The sequence below is a fragment of the Heterodontus francisci genome, chromosome 5, assembly GCF_036365525.1.
Source record: "Heterodontus francisci isolate sHetFra1 chromosome 5, sHetFra1.hap1, whole genome shotgun sequence".
NCBI classification, from domain to species: Eukaryota; Metazoa; Chordata; class Chondrichthyes; order Heterodontiformes; family Heterodontidae; genus Heterodontus; species Heterodontus francisci.
Window position 1 is genome coordinate 115,038,103 of NC_090375.1, and position 19,814 is coordinate 115,057,916.

The following is a 19,814-nucleotide window of genomic DNA, read 5'->3' on the forward strand; positions in this document are numbered from 1 at the left end:
TCGCTGCATGGCTAATTTAAATACAAAATCACGTGGGAAACGGGATTTGCGGCAGGAGCGGAAGTTGCGACAACTTCCTGTCCCGCCGTTGGGAACACCGCGCGCTCATAAGATTTCCCCCCAGAGAGAGAGTGAGTGAGCAAGAGAGTGTGTAGGGTTTTTTTTTATTCTTTCATGGGATGTGAGTGTCGCTGGCAAAGCCAGCATTTGTTGCCCATCCCTAATAGTCCTTGAGAAGGGTGGGAGAGACTGGATCATTTTCAAATGCCAACCACTTATCTCTGTGATCATGTAACCTCACTGCTCATGGCCTCATATAAAAAGAACCCTGGCCTACTTTTCTCTCCTTAATCTGATCACCTGGATGAGTTCCTGGGAGATTCTAACACCCTTGAAACTGTGGGCTGGATTTTGCCTCCGGGGTTCAGAACAGACTTCGAAACCATTTCCGGGTCCTGACCCCACACCAGAACATAACAAGAAATAGGAGCAGGAGTAGGCCGTTCAGCCCATCGACCCTGCTCTGTCATTCAATAAGATCATGGCTGATCTGATTATGGCCTAACTCCACCTTTCTGCCTGCGCACCCCCCCCCCCCCGCCAATAACCCTTGACTCCCTTGTCAATCAAAAATTTGTTTAACCTGGGGTTGAATATGTGTATGTGGTGTACGTAGTCACTGTCTGCAATTTTTCCCCCTGTCAGTTGCTAATTGCCTGGAGGATGGGTTTGCAGCCAATTAGTGGCGGGTGCAGAATGGAGTGGATCTTGTAACGTGGGGGCCCGATTTAAAGGCATCATGGCAGCCATTACTGTGGAGCCGTTTTGAATCAGGATCAAGTTCCAGTTTTCTTTATTCATTCATGGGATGTGGACGTCGCTGGCCAGGCCAGCATTTGTTGCCCATCCCTAATTGTCCTTGAGAAGGTGGTGGTGAGTTGCCTTCTTGAACTGCTGCAGTCCATGTGGGGTAGCTACGCCCACAGTGCTGTTAGGAAGGGAGTTTCAGGATTTTGACCTAGCGACAGTGAAGGAACGACGATATAGTTCCAAGTCAGGATGGTGTGTTCACTAGGAGGAGAAGCAGAGGCCTGGCATTCGGGGCAGGGCTGCCCCACGGTTCACAGATACAGCCCTTTGGGTTCTGCTGGAGGCTGTGAGAGGGTGGTGTTTCCAGAGGGTGGCAGGAGAAGGCCACCCAGCCAAACAAAGCAGACCTGGCTGGAGGTTGCAGAAATTGTGAGCAGCGGAATTGTCATGCAGAGGAACTGAGTTCAGTACCACAGAGATTTAGTTCTAGAAAGGTGACTGCAACACCAGACCCAGATGACAGGCTTCAAAGTCTGCAGCCACCAGCAGACATGCCAGCTGAGCAGCCTGAGGGTTGATGGTGTTCCTGAACCTGGGAGAAATGTGTGCCCAGGGTAATTACTGACCCGTCAGCAATGCCTAGAGCCCTAACGCTGTTGAGGAACTGGCAGCACTGATACAAGTGTAGCTGGAGGCTGCACTGTCTCCTCGTCAGCTGCTGTGAACCGATGAGCAAGCATTTCCTTCGCGTTTGGAGCAGCTTCTGCTTCGTTGGACATTCTGCTCAGGGTGTGCATCTCCGGACCAGTAGGTGCCGGCAGAGAGTGCTGGGTTGGGGCCGTTTTAGGCACCTGGAAGTACCTTCAGGAATGGGAGCACTGTCTTTGGCAGGCTTGGAGGTGGATCCAGAGAGGCAAGGGCAGCGGGCAGAAGCGTGGCCAGAGAAGAAAGATCCAGAGGGAGGGGCCTAATGTCTGGGTTGGTGATTGGGAAACTGTGCTGGCAAGGGGGAATTGGGGTGTGCATCCAGCTCCCAAAGGCCATGGAGGACTTGCTAGGGAGCATGGAAGACCCAGGGATCAAAAAGCTCTAAGATGCTGAAGAGGCCTCTGGTGATCTGGAGATCAAGATAATCTGTGGTTCACAGGTTTAAATGAAATCTAGCAACAGGAGGACCACGAGCACATCTCTCAACCTTGTTCTTGTGGTGCTTGCGAAGAGTAGAGATAAGAGGTCAAGAGAGAAAGGTTCAGGATCACAAACCTGCATTCCTGCTGAAGCGAGGCGTTCCTGCATCCATTGTTTAACAAACAAGTCAGCAACACTGCTGATTTGAAACAGAGTTAAACTCTCAACGGTTCTCCTGCTTTGAGGTGGCAAGCAATGGTTGTCCACTGTAATGAGTTTGTTTCTTTAAAATAATTTTTTTTTTTAGTGTATTTTTATGTTTGGTGCCAGTGGAGTAAACAGACAGGGAGCTGTAACCTTCACGCGTTCAGTGTGCTCTTTCCTGCATTTACATAAGCAGGTTCTTATGTAAATGAGCCACTGTCATTGGTCAGAGAGGCTAGCAGTGCATTATTTCTCTCTCCTTTGTCATTGCAGGAGCAGAGGCACATAATTTCCAGGAAGAGCTCACATGGGAGGAGGAGTGCCCCAGCTCGCCATCCTCACTGCCATGGAGAAGGCACTGCTGGAAATCGCCTGGGTGGTCCTGCAGGACCAAGTGGGCGATCAAGAGATGGGAACACCTGGAGGAGAGGGTGAAAAGATATTGAGATCTGTAGATGAAAGGAGTGGAGTGCCCTCCTCCCTGTCCAACAGCACTCCAAAGACTCAACTGCATTGGGGGGAAGCCTCAGCACTGCAGAGGCTTCTGCTGTTACAGGCGAGTTCTCATGATCTTCTTGTGTCGCCCACAGGGTCAGTCGTGGAAGGGGAGTGTGAAAGTATAGCTGCATCACTGGGAGCCTGTGAACATCTGAAAGCAGAGCCAGCACTATTACATTATACAAGTACATCCTTCACCAACGCAGATAAGCTGATATTGGTGGGTCCCTCCACATGTTTAGAAAGGGTGGCACTGGGTGAAGAGCACAGCACAAGTGAGCAGGAGGAAGTGGCAGAGGTAGCTGGGCAGTCCCCCTCAAAGTATGGAGGACAGACAAGGCTATGCTCAGCTGGCTGCAGATGCAGAGCCTGGGATTCAAAAGCAAGGGGGCTCTACTTTGACCAAAGATGTGTACCCACATATCAGAGTTCCTTGAGGCAGTGTGGGGTCATGGGATGAGAATGGAGGAGTCCATTCAGCTCAAGTGCACCACCATGGCTCAGGGCTTTGAATGCATGAGCTCCTCCATTGAAACAGTGGCCAACCTCGTGGAGAGCCATATGTAGCAGCAGTCGGAGTGGATGCAGGAACAGCACACTCACACAGAATGCATGCCACGCTCTGTAGCACAGACTGGTCAGTGACGCAGATGGCACAAAAAGACATGGAGTGGATGCCAGTTGCACCCCAGCTGATGCTCCTCTCCAGTGATTCAGAACGCCATCCAAGGGCTGAGGCAGTTACCAAAGAGGATGAGGGCACCATCATCATGATCAGCCTCCTTGGTTCCTCTGACTCAGGGTCCCTCTATGCAGCAGGGCCCTGTGACGGAGGCTGCCGCTGCAGTGTCGCTGGTGTAGCAGCCTCCGGAGGTGCCCCCACTGGCACCTCCATAACAAGGACGACTGCCACATGCATCTCAGCTGCATGCACGCACAAATGAGCAGCCTGCCTCCACCTCATCCAATACCATAAGAAGAGCACTGTGTAGAAGTAGCCGAGAGCAGAGGCTAGTGTGACGGTCAGAGCAGTGTGTGGTTCACTGGGGTTTATTTCACTTGTCAATGTGCATTTGTAACTTTTTCCTAACACTGTAAATGTTGACACATGACCAAGATGTATCAGCTTCTATTCTTTAATGGCAAAACTGGCAAAGAGGGATTAAGTGGTGAAGGGAAGCAATAGTCTTTGAACGAGGACAGTGAGACCGCTGGACAGATGAGCACCATGCAAAGAGTGAATATAAGTAATAGGAGCAGGAGCAGACCATACGGCCCGTCAAGCCTGCTCCGCCATTCTTGAGCTTCAACTCCACTTTCCTGCCCGCTCCCCTCAAACCCTTGAAAGAATGTTTCTATTCAAGGATGTGTCTTCAATGGAATTGTTCTCACAGGCAGATCAAAGTGAGTTCCATAGTATGCAGTCCTGCTGGGTGAGAAATGCTCAAGTAAAACGTGCCTGGATCAGATGTTCCCTGACGTTCACGCCATCCTGATGAATAGCTTTGACTTCTGAGTTGGCCTCAGCCATCTTCCTGCAAAGCCTGGGCACCTCTCTGCTCTGCATCTTCCTTCTCCTTCTTTGTGTCATTCTAGCACCTCACCCTCAAGGTCTGCTGTTGAAGCCAAGAGGTGTATAAGAAAGCCGAGAGGAGTATAGAAAGTGGAGGGGTGAGATCAAAAAGGAAATGAGGAAAGCTAAGAGAGAGCATGAAAGAATATTGACAAGCAATATCAAGGTGAACCCAAAGATATTTTATCAATACATTAAGAGTAAAGAGAATAACTAAGGAACGAGTAGAGCCCATAAAAGACCAAACATGTAACCTATGTGTAGGGGCAGAAATGTTGGTACTGTTCTGAATGAATACTTTGTGTCTGTCTTCATAAAAGAAGGGGACGATGCAGATATTGTAGTTAAGGAAGAGGAGTGTAAAGTATTGGATGTAATAAACATAGGGAGAGAGGAAGTATTAATGTGATTAGCACCCTTGAAAGTTGGTAAATCACCAGGGCCAGATGAAATGTACCCCAGGCTGTTGAAAGAAGCACAAGAGGAAATAGCGGAAGGTCTGACCATCATTTTCCAGTCCTCATTGGATACAGGTGTGGTGTCGGAGGATTGGAGGACTGCGAACGTTGTACCTTTGTTTAAAAGGGAGCGAGGGATAGACTGAATAATTACAGGCCAGTCAGTCTTACCTCAGTAGTGGGCAAATTATTAGAATCAATTCTGAGAGACAGGATAAACTGTCACTTAGAAGGGCATAGATTAATCAAGGATAGTCAGCATGGATTTGTCAAGGGGAGATCTTGTCTCACCAACTTGATCGAATTCTTTGAAGAAGTAACAAGGAAGATTGATGAGGGTGGTGCAGTTGATGTGGTCTACATGGATTTTAGCAAGGCTTTTGACAAGGCCTCACATGGCAGACTGGTTAAAAATTAAAAGCCCGTGGGATCCAGGGAAATGATGCAAGGTGGATACGAAATTGGCTCAGTGGCAGGAAACAAAGGGTAATTATTGACGGGTGTTTTTGTGACTGGAGGGCTGTTTCCAGTGGCATTCTGCAGGGTTCAGTACTGGGTCCCCTGCTTTTTGGGGTATAGGGGAGGTGGTGGCATAGTGGTTCGTAATCCAGAGCCTAGGTGAATGCTCTGGGGACATGGATTCGATTCCCTTGGCAGCTGTTGTTAAAATTTGAATTCAATTAATAAATTTGGAATTAAAAGCTAGTTTAATGGTGACCATGAAACCATTGTCGATTTGTTGTTAAAAACCCACCTGGTTCACTAATGTCCTTTAGGGAAGGAAATCTGCTGTCCTTACCTGATCTGGTCTACGTGTGACTCCAGACCCACCGCAATGTGGTTGACTCTTAAATGCCTTCTGAAATGGCCCAGCAACAACTCAGTTCAAGGGCAATTAGGGATGGGCAACAAATGCTGGCCTAGCCAGCGACACCCATATGCTACAAATGAATAAAAAAAATTAACGATTTGGACTTAAATGTAGGGGGCATGATCAAGAAATTTGCAGATGACACAAAGATTGGCCGTGTGGTAGATAGCGAGGAGGATTGCTGTAGGTTGCAGGATGATATTGATGGACTGGTCAGGTGGGCAGAAAAGTAGCAAATGGAATTTAACCCGGACAGGTGTGAGGTGATGCATTTGGGGAGGTCAAACAAAGCAAAGGAATACACAATTAATGGGAGAATACTGAGAGGTGTAGAGGAAGTGAAGGATCTTGGAGTGAATGTCCACAGATCCCTGAAGGTAGCAGGACAGATCGATAAGATGGTTAAGAAGGCAGATGGAATCCTTTCTTTTAATAGCTGAGGTATAGAATATAAGGGCAGGGAGGTTATTCTGGTACTGTATAACTCATTGGTTCCGCCACAACTTGAGTCCTGTGTGCAGTTCTGGTCACCTCATTACAGAAAGGATGTAGTTGCACTGGAGAGGGTACAGAGGAGATTTTCGAGGATGTTGCCGGGACTGGAAAAATGCAGCTATGAGGCAAGATTGGATAGGCTGTGGTTGTTCTCCTTGGAACAGAGGAGGCTGAGGGGAGATCTGATTGCAATGTACAAAATTGAGAGGGGCCTGGATAGAGTGGATGTGAAGGGCCTTAGCAGAGAGGTCAACGACAAGGGGGCATAGATTTAAAGTTATTGGTAGTGTTATGACCAGGTGAGAAAACTGACTAGGGGTCCCTTTCAGCCAGTAAAAGGGATCTAGTGGCCCCTGTGTCCCTAAGAATCACTGGGTTTGCTTGCCCCACTCAAGGGGTATGGGGTTACTTTCCCTTCAGACACAAAACCCTGATAACCTTCAGGAATCCTATTAAATTTTCCTGCACTGGTCGTAGTAAGTTTCCTGTGTTGCACTCTTACTGCAGTTAAAGTCACAGTTTGTTCTGCTGTGCTTTCCATCAGGGTCCCATCATCACTGAGCGGGTGTGTCCTGATTAACCCTACTGGTTTGCCCTTTAGTTTCCAGCAGTCAGCTTTTAAAAACCCTGCTTTATTACTATGGAAGCACACAGCTCTCCTGGTCTCTTTCTTGTTCACAGCACGTTCCTTTTTGGCTGGAGGAGGGCCCCCTGTGTCTCCTGTTTTCCTTTCTCTCCCAGGACTGCCTGGGTGGAGATCACCTTCCCACCCTTCGTCCTTTTCGGATTTGTGGGGGTGATTAGGAAAGGTTCTTGCCTGGGAAACTTACCTATAAATTAAAGCAAACTCATCTGCCAGAACAGCCGCTTACCTGGCTCTCTCAGCCTGCTGCTCCCCTACATGGGTCTTTATGGAGAGTGGGAGAGAGTTTTTAAATTCCTCCAAAAGAACTACTTCCCTGAGATTAAGAGCCCTCAGCCACTGATCAAAAGCCAGCTGCTTACTTATTTCAAACTCCAGAAAAGTTTGATTTGCTTGCTTTTTGAGGGTTCTAAACTTTTGGCGATAGGCTTTGGGTATGAATTCATATGCCCCGAGGATAGCATTGTTGGTCAGTTCATAATTTGATGAACTTTCATCTGGCAACAAGGAATAAACCTCATGGGCTTTTCCAGTTAGCTTGCTTTGTAGTAAAAGAGGCCAGGTCTCAGCTGATCATTTTAGCTGCCTTGCCAGTTTCTCAAAAGACACACAAAATTCTTCCACATCTTCCTCATTGAATTTTAGAATTAGTTGAGTGGGTTTTGGCAATTTTGTACCCAGCCCTGAATTATGCTCCTCCATAATGGCCATGCTTTCACTGGGGTTATTCTGTCGCCCCCTGGTTAACTCAAGCTGCTTCAGCTCTCTTTCTTTGGATTCTCTCTGGAATATTCTTTCTCTCTCTCTCTCTCTCTCTCTCTCTCTCTCTCTCTCTCTCTCTCTCTCTCTCTCTCTCTCTCTCTCTCTCTCTCTCTCTCTCTCTCTCTCTCTATCTCTCTCTATCTCTCTATCTCTCTCTCTCTCTATCTCTCTCTCTCTCCAGCCTCTCATTTCCTTCATGTCCCTTCTGGAAGTCTCTCTCTTTCTCCCTCTCCTGCCTCTCTCTCTTTCCCCTGTCTCTCCCTTTCTCTTTCCTCTAATTCAAGTTTCCTCAGTTCCGATTGTATCTTTGCTAACAATACCCTGTCTGGGTCTACTTCTAACACTGCTTCTGCTTCTTCAGATGCAAGGGAAAAATGGTTGGCCACTAGCCTTAGGAGTTCAGACTTCCTAGCCTTGTCACGTACAGTGATCCCACACTGCTCAGCCATTTTCCTCAACTCCTCCATAGACAGTGCGTTTAACTTATCCTAAGTTACTTCACCCTGGCTTGGAGTGCTACTAGCTTCAGTTACAGACATGTTAGTATTCAATCACACACAACCACAAGAAAACCTGTATTAATCTTGCTCTTTTGTTTGATTGGGACCAATTTGTCTTCCCACTTCCAATTTCTCTCATTTGTCTGTGGGTCAATTCCGGATGCTAGCACCCAAATTTCTTTTATGACCAGGTGTGAAAGGTGTCTAGGGGTCCCTTTCAGCCTTCACCTGGTCTTACTGTAACAGGTTTAAATTTTAAACACACCGTGTTTTGAGCTCCCCCTTGGTGGATCCTTGTTCACCGCTTTTCAATTATAAGGTAAAGAAATGAGCACAAACAGGCTTTCTTAGGTTTAAAGAAGAAAAGTGAAATTTATTGAAACTTAAACTTAAACTCTAATTCGATTAATGCCAACAGATACAGCATGCATATGTGCTACGCACATGCAAATAGAGACAAAAAAGAGCAGAAGAAAAATAAAGTGGAGAGGTTTGTGGTAATATCTGAAGAGTTTCTTGTTACTGTGCTTCGAGCTCACTGTAGAGTCCTTTTGTAGGTAGTTCTTGCTTTTCGTTGGGGCCCAGTATTCTTCTTAAATCTTGTTCACTGTAGGAGACTTTTCTTTCTTGGGTTCATATGTCTTCAGTGGATTCCAAAGCTGCTGAGAAAGAGATGAGAGCAGACAGGAGAGAGATGTTCTCAATCCAGGAGCTTTCAGCTCTGTTCATATTCTCTGTGGCCAATTTAAAACTCTCAGTTCAAAACTCTGCAGTGACACAAATCAGCAGTCATGTGACTAAATTGGTCTTACCACGTCTTCCGTGTATTCGGCCATCTTAGCATCTTAACCTGGAATACGAGTTCCTCCACCTTCAATATCTGGTAATCAAAAGTCCATTGTGGATTAAATTGGAGCAGGGAGTAGCCCCTTTGTCCTTTCCAAGCACTGTCTGTTAATATGCAAAAATGTCTCTCCAGCCAAGGATCCATTGTGGGTTTTTTTAACCAGTTCTTTCTTCACTCCAGTAACAGTTGAAAATTAATGTTCATGTGGCAAAATTAATATTCCTCATTCTTGGCAGGTGGAGGCCTGCATGACAGGTAGAAAGATTAGAGGGATTCTGAAACTCTTTGCCTGAAAGGGTAGTAGAGACAGAAACCCTCAACTCATTTAAAAGGTGTCTGGATATGCACCTCAAGTGCCGTAACCTGCAGGGCTATGCACCAATTGCTGGAAGGTGGGATTAGACTGGGTGGCTCGTTTTTTGGCCGGCACAGACACAATAGACCAAGTGGCCTCTTTTTGAGCCATAGACTTTCTATATTTTCCAGAGGACCATGTTATAGTGAATTCAGAAGACCATCACAATGTGCAAGACCCTTGTACGAGTGTACTACAGGGTGCCACCTGACCGGTCCAGGCACTGGAACCACATCTTCAGAAGGCCGATGACCATCCCGATAGTGGACCTTGTGAGCAGAAGGCTTCTTTCGTAGCACCTCTGTGGCACCATCTCGGAGTCATGTAAAGAGATGTGTCTTGTCCCCTAGAACCACCCAAACCTTGTGACTGGATGGCATTCTGGACTGCATCATGGCAGTTGTCAGCATAGCAAGTGCACACATGCATAAAACTTTTGTTGTGGTCGCAGACCAGCTGAATGTTGAGGGGGTGGAAGCCCTTCCAGTTTTGAATCTCGCTGGCTGCTCACTTGGCGCCTTGATGGCCACATGGATGCAATTGATGATGCCCTACGCCTGTGGAAATCCAGCGATGAAAGCAAATCCCACTGCCCTTTGTGTCTGCAAGGCCCCATTTGTTTGAAATTGCATGTACTGCCCAGCTCTCACAACAGGGCATCGGTGACCTGCGAGATGCAGTGGTTTGCTGCTGCTTGAGAGGCACCACCAAAATCCACTGCTGATCTTTGGAAGGACCTAGAGGTGAAGAAGTTCAAGGCCATAGTGACTTTAACGGCTCTGATAGCACATGGCAGGCAGTACTACGAGATCTGAGGCTTCCTCAACGAGGGCATAAATGTCAGTGACCGTCTGTCTAGATAGGTGCAATCTCCTGCGGCACTGATTCTCTGACCTGTGCAGGTAGCTGCTTCTTCAGCAGTACACTCCATGTTGAGGGTATGGCCTCCATTGCTTTCCTGCCCCCGTTCCTCTCCTCTGCCTTCTTCATGCCAGGGGATATGCATCTACTGCTGGGGATGTTGATCCTCATCGCTACTCGACCCTATCTCTGAGTACCTGAATCCCATGTCCAGCTGTTGCCTTGCTTGTGGTCAGCTGCACTGAGTGCTTATTGGACCTCCCCACCCCCTCACACCATGTCCCCACTACCCCAGGAGGGTCACGACCCCCTCACCTGACTGAGCCACACAGACCACTTACTCTGCTAACTCTGCTTGCCCAATAGCACCTATGAGCCAATGGTTGAGTGCCCCTCTCAGCTGTGCACCCTTTTTAGGGCACAACTAACTGCATGGCATGACCATGATTGGCTTATTGCTCTGTTGCCACCTCCTTTCACCTGGACTGTACCTGATCCATCTTGTGACCGCGCCAAAATTCCAAACTGGCCCTTGACGAGCTGCCATCAAGCTCGTTAACAAGATGAATTGGCCTATTATCTAAATCAGGCGGTTTGCCAGGTTCCAGGTCCCACCTCGCCCCGCCCCGAGCAATATCAACGATGGTCAGAACAGTAGTGTCAGAACAGCGATGTCCAACTGGCATGCTGGCCAATGACGCTAATTTTCGTGTCGCTTGCCCTCATCCTAAAAATCCTGTCCTATAGCACTGCAATGCCTTCAAGAAGGAAGGTGGGAAAACATTTTAAAAAGCACTTCCTGGGTGTTTACTTTTAATAATATGTCAGTTTTTGTTCAGGTTATTTTCCCTTGTTACTACCATCCACTTTATTATTCTGTTTATATTATTTCTGGCAAAAACAAGTATCGTCAGTACATGTGGGCATGTCCAGCTTTCAGCTTGTAGTTGTGCATTGTGCGGTCTTTGTAATGGAGATAATGTGGAGTCAGAAGCCAACTCTGGGTCAAGCAGGGCACTGAGGTTGCAACTAGTTTGGTTCAGTCTGAGACAGAGGTTGAGAGGGATGGTGTTGGTGGCGAGAGTTAGAGTTTGTGACAAGGGCTGAAAATGATAACTTTTGAGCTATTGTAGTGCATTATTTGCACACTGTTAACTGCTATCAGTTAAAAGTTTTTTTTAAATAAATGTAGGAAAGCATTGGAAAACTGATTAACATTTTTATGGTTACTTTCAGATATGCTCTCAAAATATGATATTCCCTAATTTATATTCCAATCAATGAGCTATAGTGAATTTTCAGTAACTTGGTTTAAGTTTCTTTGTAATGAGAATTTTTTTTAAAAACTCTGTACTCACGCATAGAGTATAATGGGACTGGTCTTGCATTTGCTGACTCCCTAAGCACAAGGACTGGTAACTTAGCAATCGACAATGTTGCTTCATTGTCATTTGTGACATTTAGACAGCAAACGTTTGTGAAAAATATAGTTGTGTTTTAGAAGGGAGCATGGAATTCCCAAAGTAAGAAGGGGTTTTAGGGAAATGTGAATTGACCCTAGGAATATAATACTTATAAAGATTAAGCAGCCTGTTTGAACAAACATTCTGGATTATTGCACTTGCATAATTACATTTTTAGAAAAACTATTTTAAGTAAAAGATACTTCCTTTTAATTTTACAGGGTTCTTCAGAAAAGGTACAAAGATCAAATGTTCCCTTCATATACACGAAAGAATAAATGAAAAATATGAAAATGTGAATGCTGTTCAGAAATTGCACATTTTCCACTCTCCAACAACATCTTGTATTTGTATAGCGTCTTTAATGTAGTGAAACGTTGCAAGGCTCCAGTAGGCTTCTCCACATTTGGCTGGAAGTTTAAATATTTCATTATCATCCTATAGGTTCAGGAATAGGCCATTCAGCCCTCAGGTCTATTCTACCATTCAGTTAGATCATGGCCAATGTCTACCTCAACTCCATTTATCCTGCTTTGCTCCATATCCCTTGATATTCTTACTTAACAAAAATCTATGAATCTCCGCTTTGAAATGCCAATTGACCCATTGTCCACAGCATTTTCTGGGAGAGAGTTCCAGATTTCCACTATTGTAGAAAGGTGCTTCCTGATTTCACTCCTAAATAGCCTAGTTCTAATTTTTAAGATTATGCCCTCTTGTTCTGGATTCTCCCACCAGTGGAAATATTTCCCTGTATCCATCCTATGTATCCCTTCATCATTTTAAACATGTCGATTTGATTACCCCCCAGCTTTCTCAACTCAAGGGTATAGAAACCTGTACACAATTTAACCCTTTAAGCCCTGATATCAGTCTGGTGCATCTGCTCTTCAAGGCCAATGCGTACTTAATTGCTACCATTAAATTTCTTTAAAAAATAAATATTAATTCCTGTAAACTTTTAAATAAAACTATATTTTCTAAAATATTATTTTTGATTTGTTTATATATTTTCAAAAGACAAACAGCTTGTTGAAATGATTGATGCAGCCGCCCTCGATGTTATTAAAGGAAATCAAGTCAACAGATCATATTCTAGGTACCAGTCTTTCACTGTGTTTTTAAGGGGTAAGTTTGCTTTTTTATTGTAACATGGGCTTAAATTTCTGTTTTCAGAATTTTATTGAAACAGTAAAGAGTATTTCAAAATTAGTAATCTCAAATCATTTCATTCGTAAGTTCCTCTGTCACTGGTAAATGTGTGGTTTTGGTCAGCAGTCTCAAAGTGATACCACTTTATATTCGTGTTTCTTTTTTCATTCCAATTAGTGCACCGGAATTTTTACCTTTGATGCCTTATTTCCACCCGATTCTTTTTATTGACAGATATATAATGACTTTATGTGTTGAAATATAAGCAAAGGTGACATATAGGTTTTGTAAATCATACTTGGCGCACTGATACGGAACACAAAAGTCCGGGTGTTTCAAGCCTGTGTCCTCAGTACCTTGCTCTATGGCAGCGAGGCTTGGACAACGTATGTCAGCCAAGAGCGACGTCTCAATTCATTCCATCTTCGCTGCCTCCGGAGAATACTTGGCATCAGGTGGCAGGACCGTATCTCCAACACAGAAGTCCTCGAGACGGCCAACATCCCCAGCTTATACACACTACTGAGTCAGCGGCGCTTGAGATGGCTTGGCCACGTGAGCCGCATGGAAGATGGCAGGATCCCCAAAGACACATTGTACAGCGAGCTCGCCACTGGTATCAGACCCACCGGCTATCCATGTCTCCGCTTTACAGACGTCTGCAAACGCGACATGAAGTCCTGTGACATTGATCACAAGTCGTGGGAGTCAGTTGCCAGCATTCGCCAGAGTTGGCGGGCAGCCATAAAGGCGGGGCTAAAGTGTGGCGAGTCGAAAAGACTTAGCAGTTGGCAGGAAAAAAGACAGAAGCGCAAGGGGAGAGCCAACTGTGTAACAGCCCCGACAAACAAATTTTTCTGCAGCACCTGTGGAAGAGCCTGTCACTCTAGAATTGGCCTTTATAGCCACTCCAGGCGCTGCTCCACAAACCACTGACCACCTCCAGGCGCTTACCCATTGTCTCTCGAGATAAGGAGGCCAAAGAAGAATACTTAGTAGTTTCCCATGTTTGACTGTACAGCTGCATTATTTGTTAAACACATTTCAAATGGCTTGTAAAAAATATTCAGAAGGAAACATGCCTGCTATCAAAGATGGATCTATTTTGGATGATGTGTCCTCCTTAGTCACAATCTGGAGTTAAGAATCACTAATAAACCAGTATATTTTAGAGGATGAGAGAAGAGATGTAGGATGAGGAATTGGGCTCATTGGTGGCTGTTCTTGGGTGGCTACGAGTGCCCTTAGACCTCAAACATGGTGTCCATGTCATGTGCATACACTTTTGAGGTGAATCGCACCTAACGCCCTAATGGTGAGAACGTTGCATGAGTATCAATGGAACAGCTGCCGGAAGTATGCAGGTCATGATGTCAATCAATGTGCAATGCTGATTTAGCACCAGTGGTGTCATTTTGAGTTCAATGCTGCTGTTAATGTTCTCTCTTAACCTTGCACAGCTGAACACGCATTCAGCGGCAGGATGGACCCCCCACCAGCACTATTTGAAGGGATAATCAACCACCTACAGGTTACTTGCTGGTCGATTTCTGGCTGTTGCCAAGTTTCTACAAGTGTTTGCTTTCTACAGTTGTTTCAAGTTGCAAAAGTCTACAGGGAATGTCATGGCAGGTGCTGGAGGGCTTTTTGCTGACTTCAAGGCTTCTGCACAAACCATTTGCTCCCAGACATGAACACTAGTAGGCATTCCTCTTGGAATAGGTCATGACTTGGAGAATGAACAGAGGCCATGCAGAGCAGGACAATTTGCTGGAAGAAGGAGGAGGAAGAGGGAGGAGGGCTCTCAGCAGGAGGCCATATCTGCCCAAAGTATTTTCCTACATGAAATTCAGCGAGCAACAATCTGCACTTCAGTAAGGATGTCCTCACTGAAATCTGCCACCGTGCTGCAAGTACGACTGCAACCTCAGAGCAGGGCAAGGTCTGTATTACCAGTGCCTGTGAAGGTGATTGTGGCAATGAACTTTTATACATCCGGCTCTATCCAGACTGGAGCTGGAGATATTTGCAACATCTTGCAGCTTTCTGCCCACTGTTGCGTAAAGGAGGTCACTGAGGCTCTCTATTCAATGGAAGCTAACTATATTTAATTCCCTCTTGCCAGAAAACAGCAGCCGGAGTGAGCACGCAGCTTCGTTAGGTGCAGGGTGCCATTGATTGTACGCACATTGTTTTGTGGGTGCCACATGTCAAATCTGCCAAATACTGGAACTGAAAGGGATTCCATCCCTCAATATCCAGGTGGTCTGTGACCATAGGCAGCGAATCATGCACATTAATTCCCGGTAACTTGGCAGCAGTCATGATGGCCTTTTTCTGCAGCAATTCACTGTGCCAGCTGCATTTGAGCCATCAAAGCAAATCATAGGGAGGTGATAAGAGCTATCCACTGACTTTCTGGCTGGCGACTGGTTCACAACTCTCGCACATGTGCGCAGCATGCATGCGATGAAAACCATGCTGCCACATGAAATGTGGTAAAACAGGTCATCATCATGTTGAAACAATGCTTCTGCTGCCTGGGCAACTCTGCAGGCGCCCTGTAGTACAGGCAGAGGGGATGTCAAGACTTGTGGTAGCCTGTTGCATGCAGCATAACCTTGCCATTATGAGGGGACAGCCGTTGCTACCTTCTATTGGGCAACCAGCTGAATCTTAGACAGTCCCTTTCATCTGAGTGTGATACCAGTAACTGCAACCTCAATTCCTCATTTGCCAACAGTTCTCCATCTTATCTTATGTCTGTCACTGACCATCACTGGGCCATAATGTAATATCAGAAGCCATCACAAAATAAAAATTCCAAACCAAATTTATAAATCAAACTATCTAATATTTCATACAAAAGTCAACAAACAACTCTTGAACATTCCCTTGGTGCCCGTCTTCCATATGCCTTTGCCTGTCCCGGGGTTCCAATACAGCACTTTCCTTGTGGCTGCAGCATGGCTGGTGAAAGTCTGCTGACTTTTAATGGAGGCAACTGCAGTTGGCTTTAGAGGACAACCTTGAGCAGTTCTGGACCTAGAGGGCCTGGCTGTGGACTGCACCACCTCCGCATGGGACTTTAGCAGTCTGGACTGGCTGGTTGACAGGCTACAGCAACTACTAGAGTGGCAGGGATGGAGGAATGAATGCTGTCTTTCTGAGAGAGGACAGCAGGTTTGTGCTCCATGGAGCTACTGCCATTCCCCTGGGATGGTGCCTTAGCAATCCTCGTAATCTGTTGGAGGACAGATTGCTGTACTGCTGTGAGACCTTGCAAGCCCCTTTGCACACTAATCCATAGCAATGATGACAGCAGTCTGAGCTTTCACTGAAGCACTGCTTGTGCTGCAATCGAAGCTGTGACATTGGTCATCAGATGCTGCATCATGGTTGGGTCCACAGGTTTGCTAATGGAGTTGGTCACCACTTCCATACTGAAAAGGATGGAAGCTTTGTCCAAAGCCCTGTGCTAAATTGATGCTGGACTCCTCCATGCTCCTTAATATTGACCATAGGCTTTCTGACAGGTTTTCCAATGTACCAAACATTTTGTTGTGCATAACAAGCAGCATTCTTCTCTAGGTTGCCCTATCGAAGTGCTCATTGAGCCCTCTACAGTGAATCTGTGTGCAGCCTCGCCCGCTAGCCACCTGGCACCTGTGCTATCTTTTGCCCAAGCCCTGGCTGCAGCTCATTGTGCCTGGTGTCTCACCTTGTGCGGATTGCGTCTCCAATCTCTCCTGTAAGATATGTGTATTGTCACTATCATCACAGCTCCGCGTGTGAAATCAAGTGACGATTGTCATGCAGGCCCCCACCTGTCAAGACTGAGGAACACATTATTTCGCCACATGAACATTAAAACTTAAAATTGTGGCTGGGAAGAAAAGAGGGCCTATCACAAGGAATTGCCAAGCCCCTGACTGGAAAGATATTTGCATGCTAGCAGACAGTGTTGGAACAAAGGACCCAGTCCCTGCTTCTCCAATACCCAAGGCTTGGTCAGGCCAGTTTAGTCACACGACTAACTGGCTGTTTGAATTTGAACTCAGGAAAGTTTTTTGCTCCTGGACTGAGAACACCTTTCTCCTGTCTGCTCTCATCTCTTTCTCACCAGCTTCGGAAACCATTGAAGACATATGAACCCCAAGAGAGAAAAGTCTCCTACAGCGAACAAGGTTTATGAGAATACTGGGCCCCAACAAAAAGCAAGACTACTTACAATCAAGGACTACAGCGAGTTCGAAGCACAGTAAAAAACCTATCTCCAGAGATTGCCATTTTATTTCTTCTTTTCTGTCTACATGCATGTTAGCGTGGGGCGCGGCGTGTATCCGTAGGCATTAACCGAATTAGAGTTTAAGTTTTAATAACATTTCACTTTTCTTCTTTAAACCTAAGAAAGCTTGTTTATGTTCATTTCTTTGCCTTATAATTGGAAAGTAGTGAACAAGGATTCACCAAGGGGGAGCTCAAAACACAGTGTGTTTAAAATTAAACCCTGTTACAATAAGACCAGATGAAGACAGTAAAAAAAAAACCCAGACACCTTTCACACCTGGTCGTAACACAATGCTGTGTCTTCATCATCACTGCCGTCTTGGTGTTCATCCACTGCTTAGCCAGGTTTCACCTCTTGGGTATCTGAAAGGGAAAAGGCACAGGGTACGGTTGTGCAGAGAAGGTTGCAAATTAAGAGGTACATGCTTACAGTATCTGCAGCTTGTAAAACAGAAGAGAATGTGGATGAGGAGGATTAAGTCTGAGGATATCATCATCATCTTCAATGGTTTTAGTCCCAGTGCTGGTCAGAGCCTCAGCAGTGTGCATCCCAATAATGACCAGAACTGTTTCTTCCTTGGGGGTTGGGAAATGTAGGTACGCCTGTCCCTCACTGGTTAGCTCCTTCTGCCTCTGGTTCTATGCCGATTTGCCTAGCACAAGAGAGGGAAGTGTGCCAGTGAGTGTTATGGAATTTGTTCAGCTGATGAGGTTGTCATGGTTGACTAGCTGGCAGTCTGTGTGAGCTGTGGGTATGAAGTTTGTAGAAATGCTAAGTGTGAAGCTGAGGTGAAGTATATGAATATTGGGTATGTGTCCTGATTATTAGAGATTGTTAGTAGGTAACTGATTTGAACAGTGTCTGAGGCTAGTGGTTCAGTTGTCATGATATGGCATTTTAAAAAAAATTCATTCATGGGATGTGGGCATTACTGGCTCGGCCAGCATTTATTGCCCATCCCTAATTGCCCTTGAGATGGTGGTGGTGAGCTGCCTTCTTGAACCGCTGCAGTCCATGTGGGGTAGGTACACCCACAATGCTGTTCGGAAGGGAGTTCCAGGATTTTTGACCCAACGACAGTGAAGGAACAATGATATAGTTCCAAGTCAGGATGGTGTGTGACTTGGAGGGGAACTTGCAGGTGGTGGTGTTCCCATACGACTTCTGCGCTTGTCCTTCTAGTTGGTAGAGGTCACGGGTTTGGAAGGTGCTGTTGAAGGAGCTTTGGTGCATTGCTGCTGTGCATCTTGTAAATGGTACACGCTGCTGCCACTGTGCGTCGGTGGTGAAGGGAGTGAATGTGTGTGGATGGGGTGCCAATCAAGCGGGCTGCTTTGTCCTGGATGATGTCAAGCTTCTTGAGTGTTGTTGGAGCTGCACCTGTCCAAGCAAGTGGAGAGTATTCCATCACACACCTGAATTGTGCCTTGCAGATGGTGGGCAGGCTTTGGGGAGTCAGGAGGTGAGTTTCTCGCTGCAGAATTCCTAGCCTCTGACCTGCTTTTGTAGCCATGGTATTTATATGGCTACTCCAGTTCAGTTTCTGGTCAATGGTAACCCCTTGGATGTTGATAGTGGGGTTTCAGTGATGGTAATGCCATTGAGTGTCAAGGGGAGAGGGTTAGATTCTCTCTCGTTGGAGATGGTCATTGCCTGGTACTTGTGTGGCAAGAATGTTACTTGCCACTTATCAGCCCAAGCCTGGATATTGTCCAGGTCTTGCTGCATTTCTACACGGACTGCTTCAGTATCTGAGGAGTCACGAATGGTGCTGAACGTTGTGCAATCATCAGCGAACATCCCCACTTCTGACCTTATAATTGAAGGAAAGTCATTGATGAAGCAGCTGAAGATGGTTGGGCCTAGGACACTACCCTGAGGAACTCCTGCAGTGATGTCCTGGAGCTCAGATGATTGCCCTCCAACAACCACAACCATCTTCCTTTGCGCTAGGTATGACTCCAATCAGCAGAGAGTTTTCCCCCTGATTCCCATTGACTTCAGTTTTGCTAGGGCTCCTTGATGCCATACTCCATCAAATGCTGCCTTGATGTCAAGGGCAGTCACTCTCACCTCTTGAGTTTGGCTCTTTTTGAAGATGCCTGCTGTCTCCCATGTTGTGCCATACTTCAGTGTTTCCTAGGTCAGATTCACTTCCTGCATGACTGTCAGCACCTGCTCCATCCACATTGCGCCTCCCCTTAAAGATGTGCAGGCTAGCTTTAATTGGTGCTAGCAAGTTATGATTTTGGATCCCTGATGATGAGTGCAGCCAATGAAAGCATGGTGAGCACTGGCTGCATGCAACAATCATTCAAATGAGCAGGTAGCACAAAGTTGAAACACATCACGATCCCCATGCCCCGATTTTGGGGGCTATCTTGTTTAGCCCCTGTAGAGTCTCTGTCCTCTGCTTGATCTCCTCAAGGGCCTTGATATCACTGGCCAAGTGAGGGTACTGAAACTGGCGATAATATTCTAAATGTTGTTGTACCAAGACTTTATATAAGCATATTTCTAGTTTTATAATGAACTGTCCTAGCATATACCTTAATGTTCTGTTCACTTTCCCTATGGCCTTGCAACACTGGACTGTCGATATTTTATCCACCACGAGATGCAGTCCCTCTTCTATTCTGTAACAGGGCAACAGGAGCAAAGTGGTTATGTTGCAGGACTAGTAATCAAGAACCCTGGACTAATGCTCTGGAGACATAGAACATAGAAAATAGGAGCAGGAGTAGGCCATTTGGACCTTCGAGCCTGCTCCGCCATTCATTATGATCATGGCTGATCATCCAACTGTTCCGGCTTTTGCCCCATACCCTTTGATCCATTTAGACCCAAGAGCTATATCTAACTCCTTTTTGAAAACATTCAATGTTTTGGCCTCAACTGCTTTC

General features: G+C 46.1%; 1 protein-coding gene across 2 annotated transcripts in view; it reads left to right on the forward strand.

Moving 5' to 3' along the window:
* The window catches only part of mcmdc2 (minichromosome maintenance domain containing 2), a 97,377-nt gene that overhangs the window by 22,383 nt on the left and 55,180 nt on the right, over window positions 1–19,814 (forward strand). For both annotated transcript variants that reach the window (XM_068030909.1, XM_068030910.1), the window contains exon 6: window positions 12,489–12,596. In XM_068030909.1, the coding sequence (XP_067887010.1) occupies window positions 12,489–12,596 (108 nt within the window). The remainder of the gene's footprint in view (window positions 1–12,488; window positions 12,597–19,814) is intronic.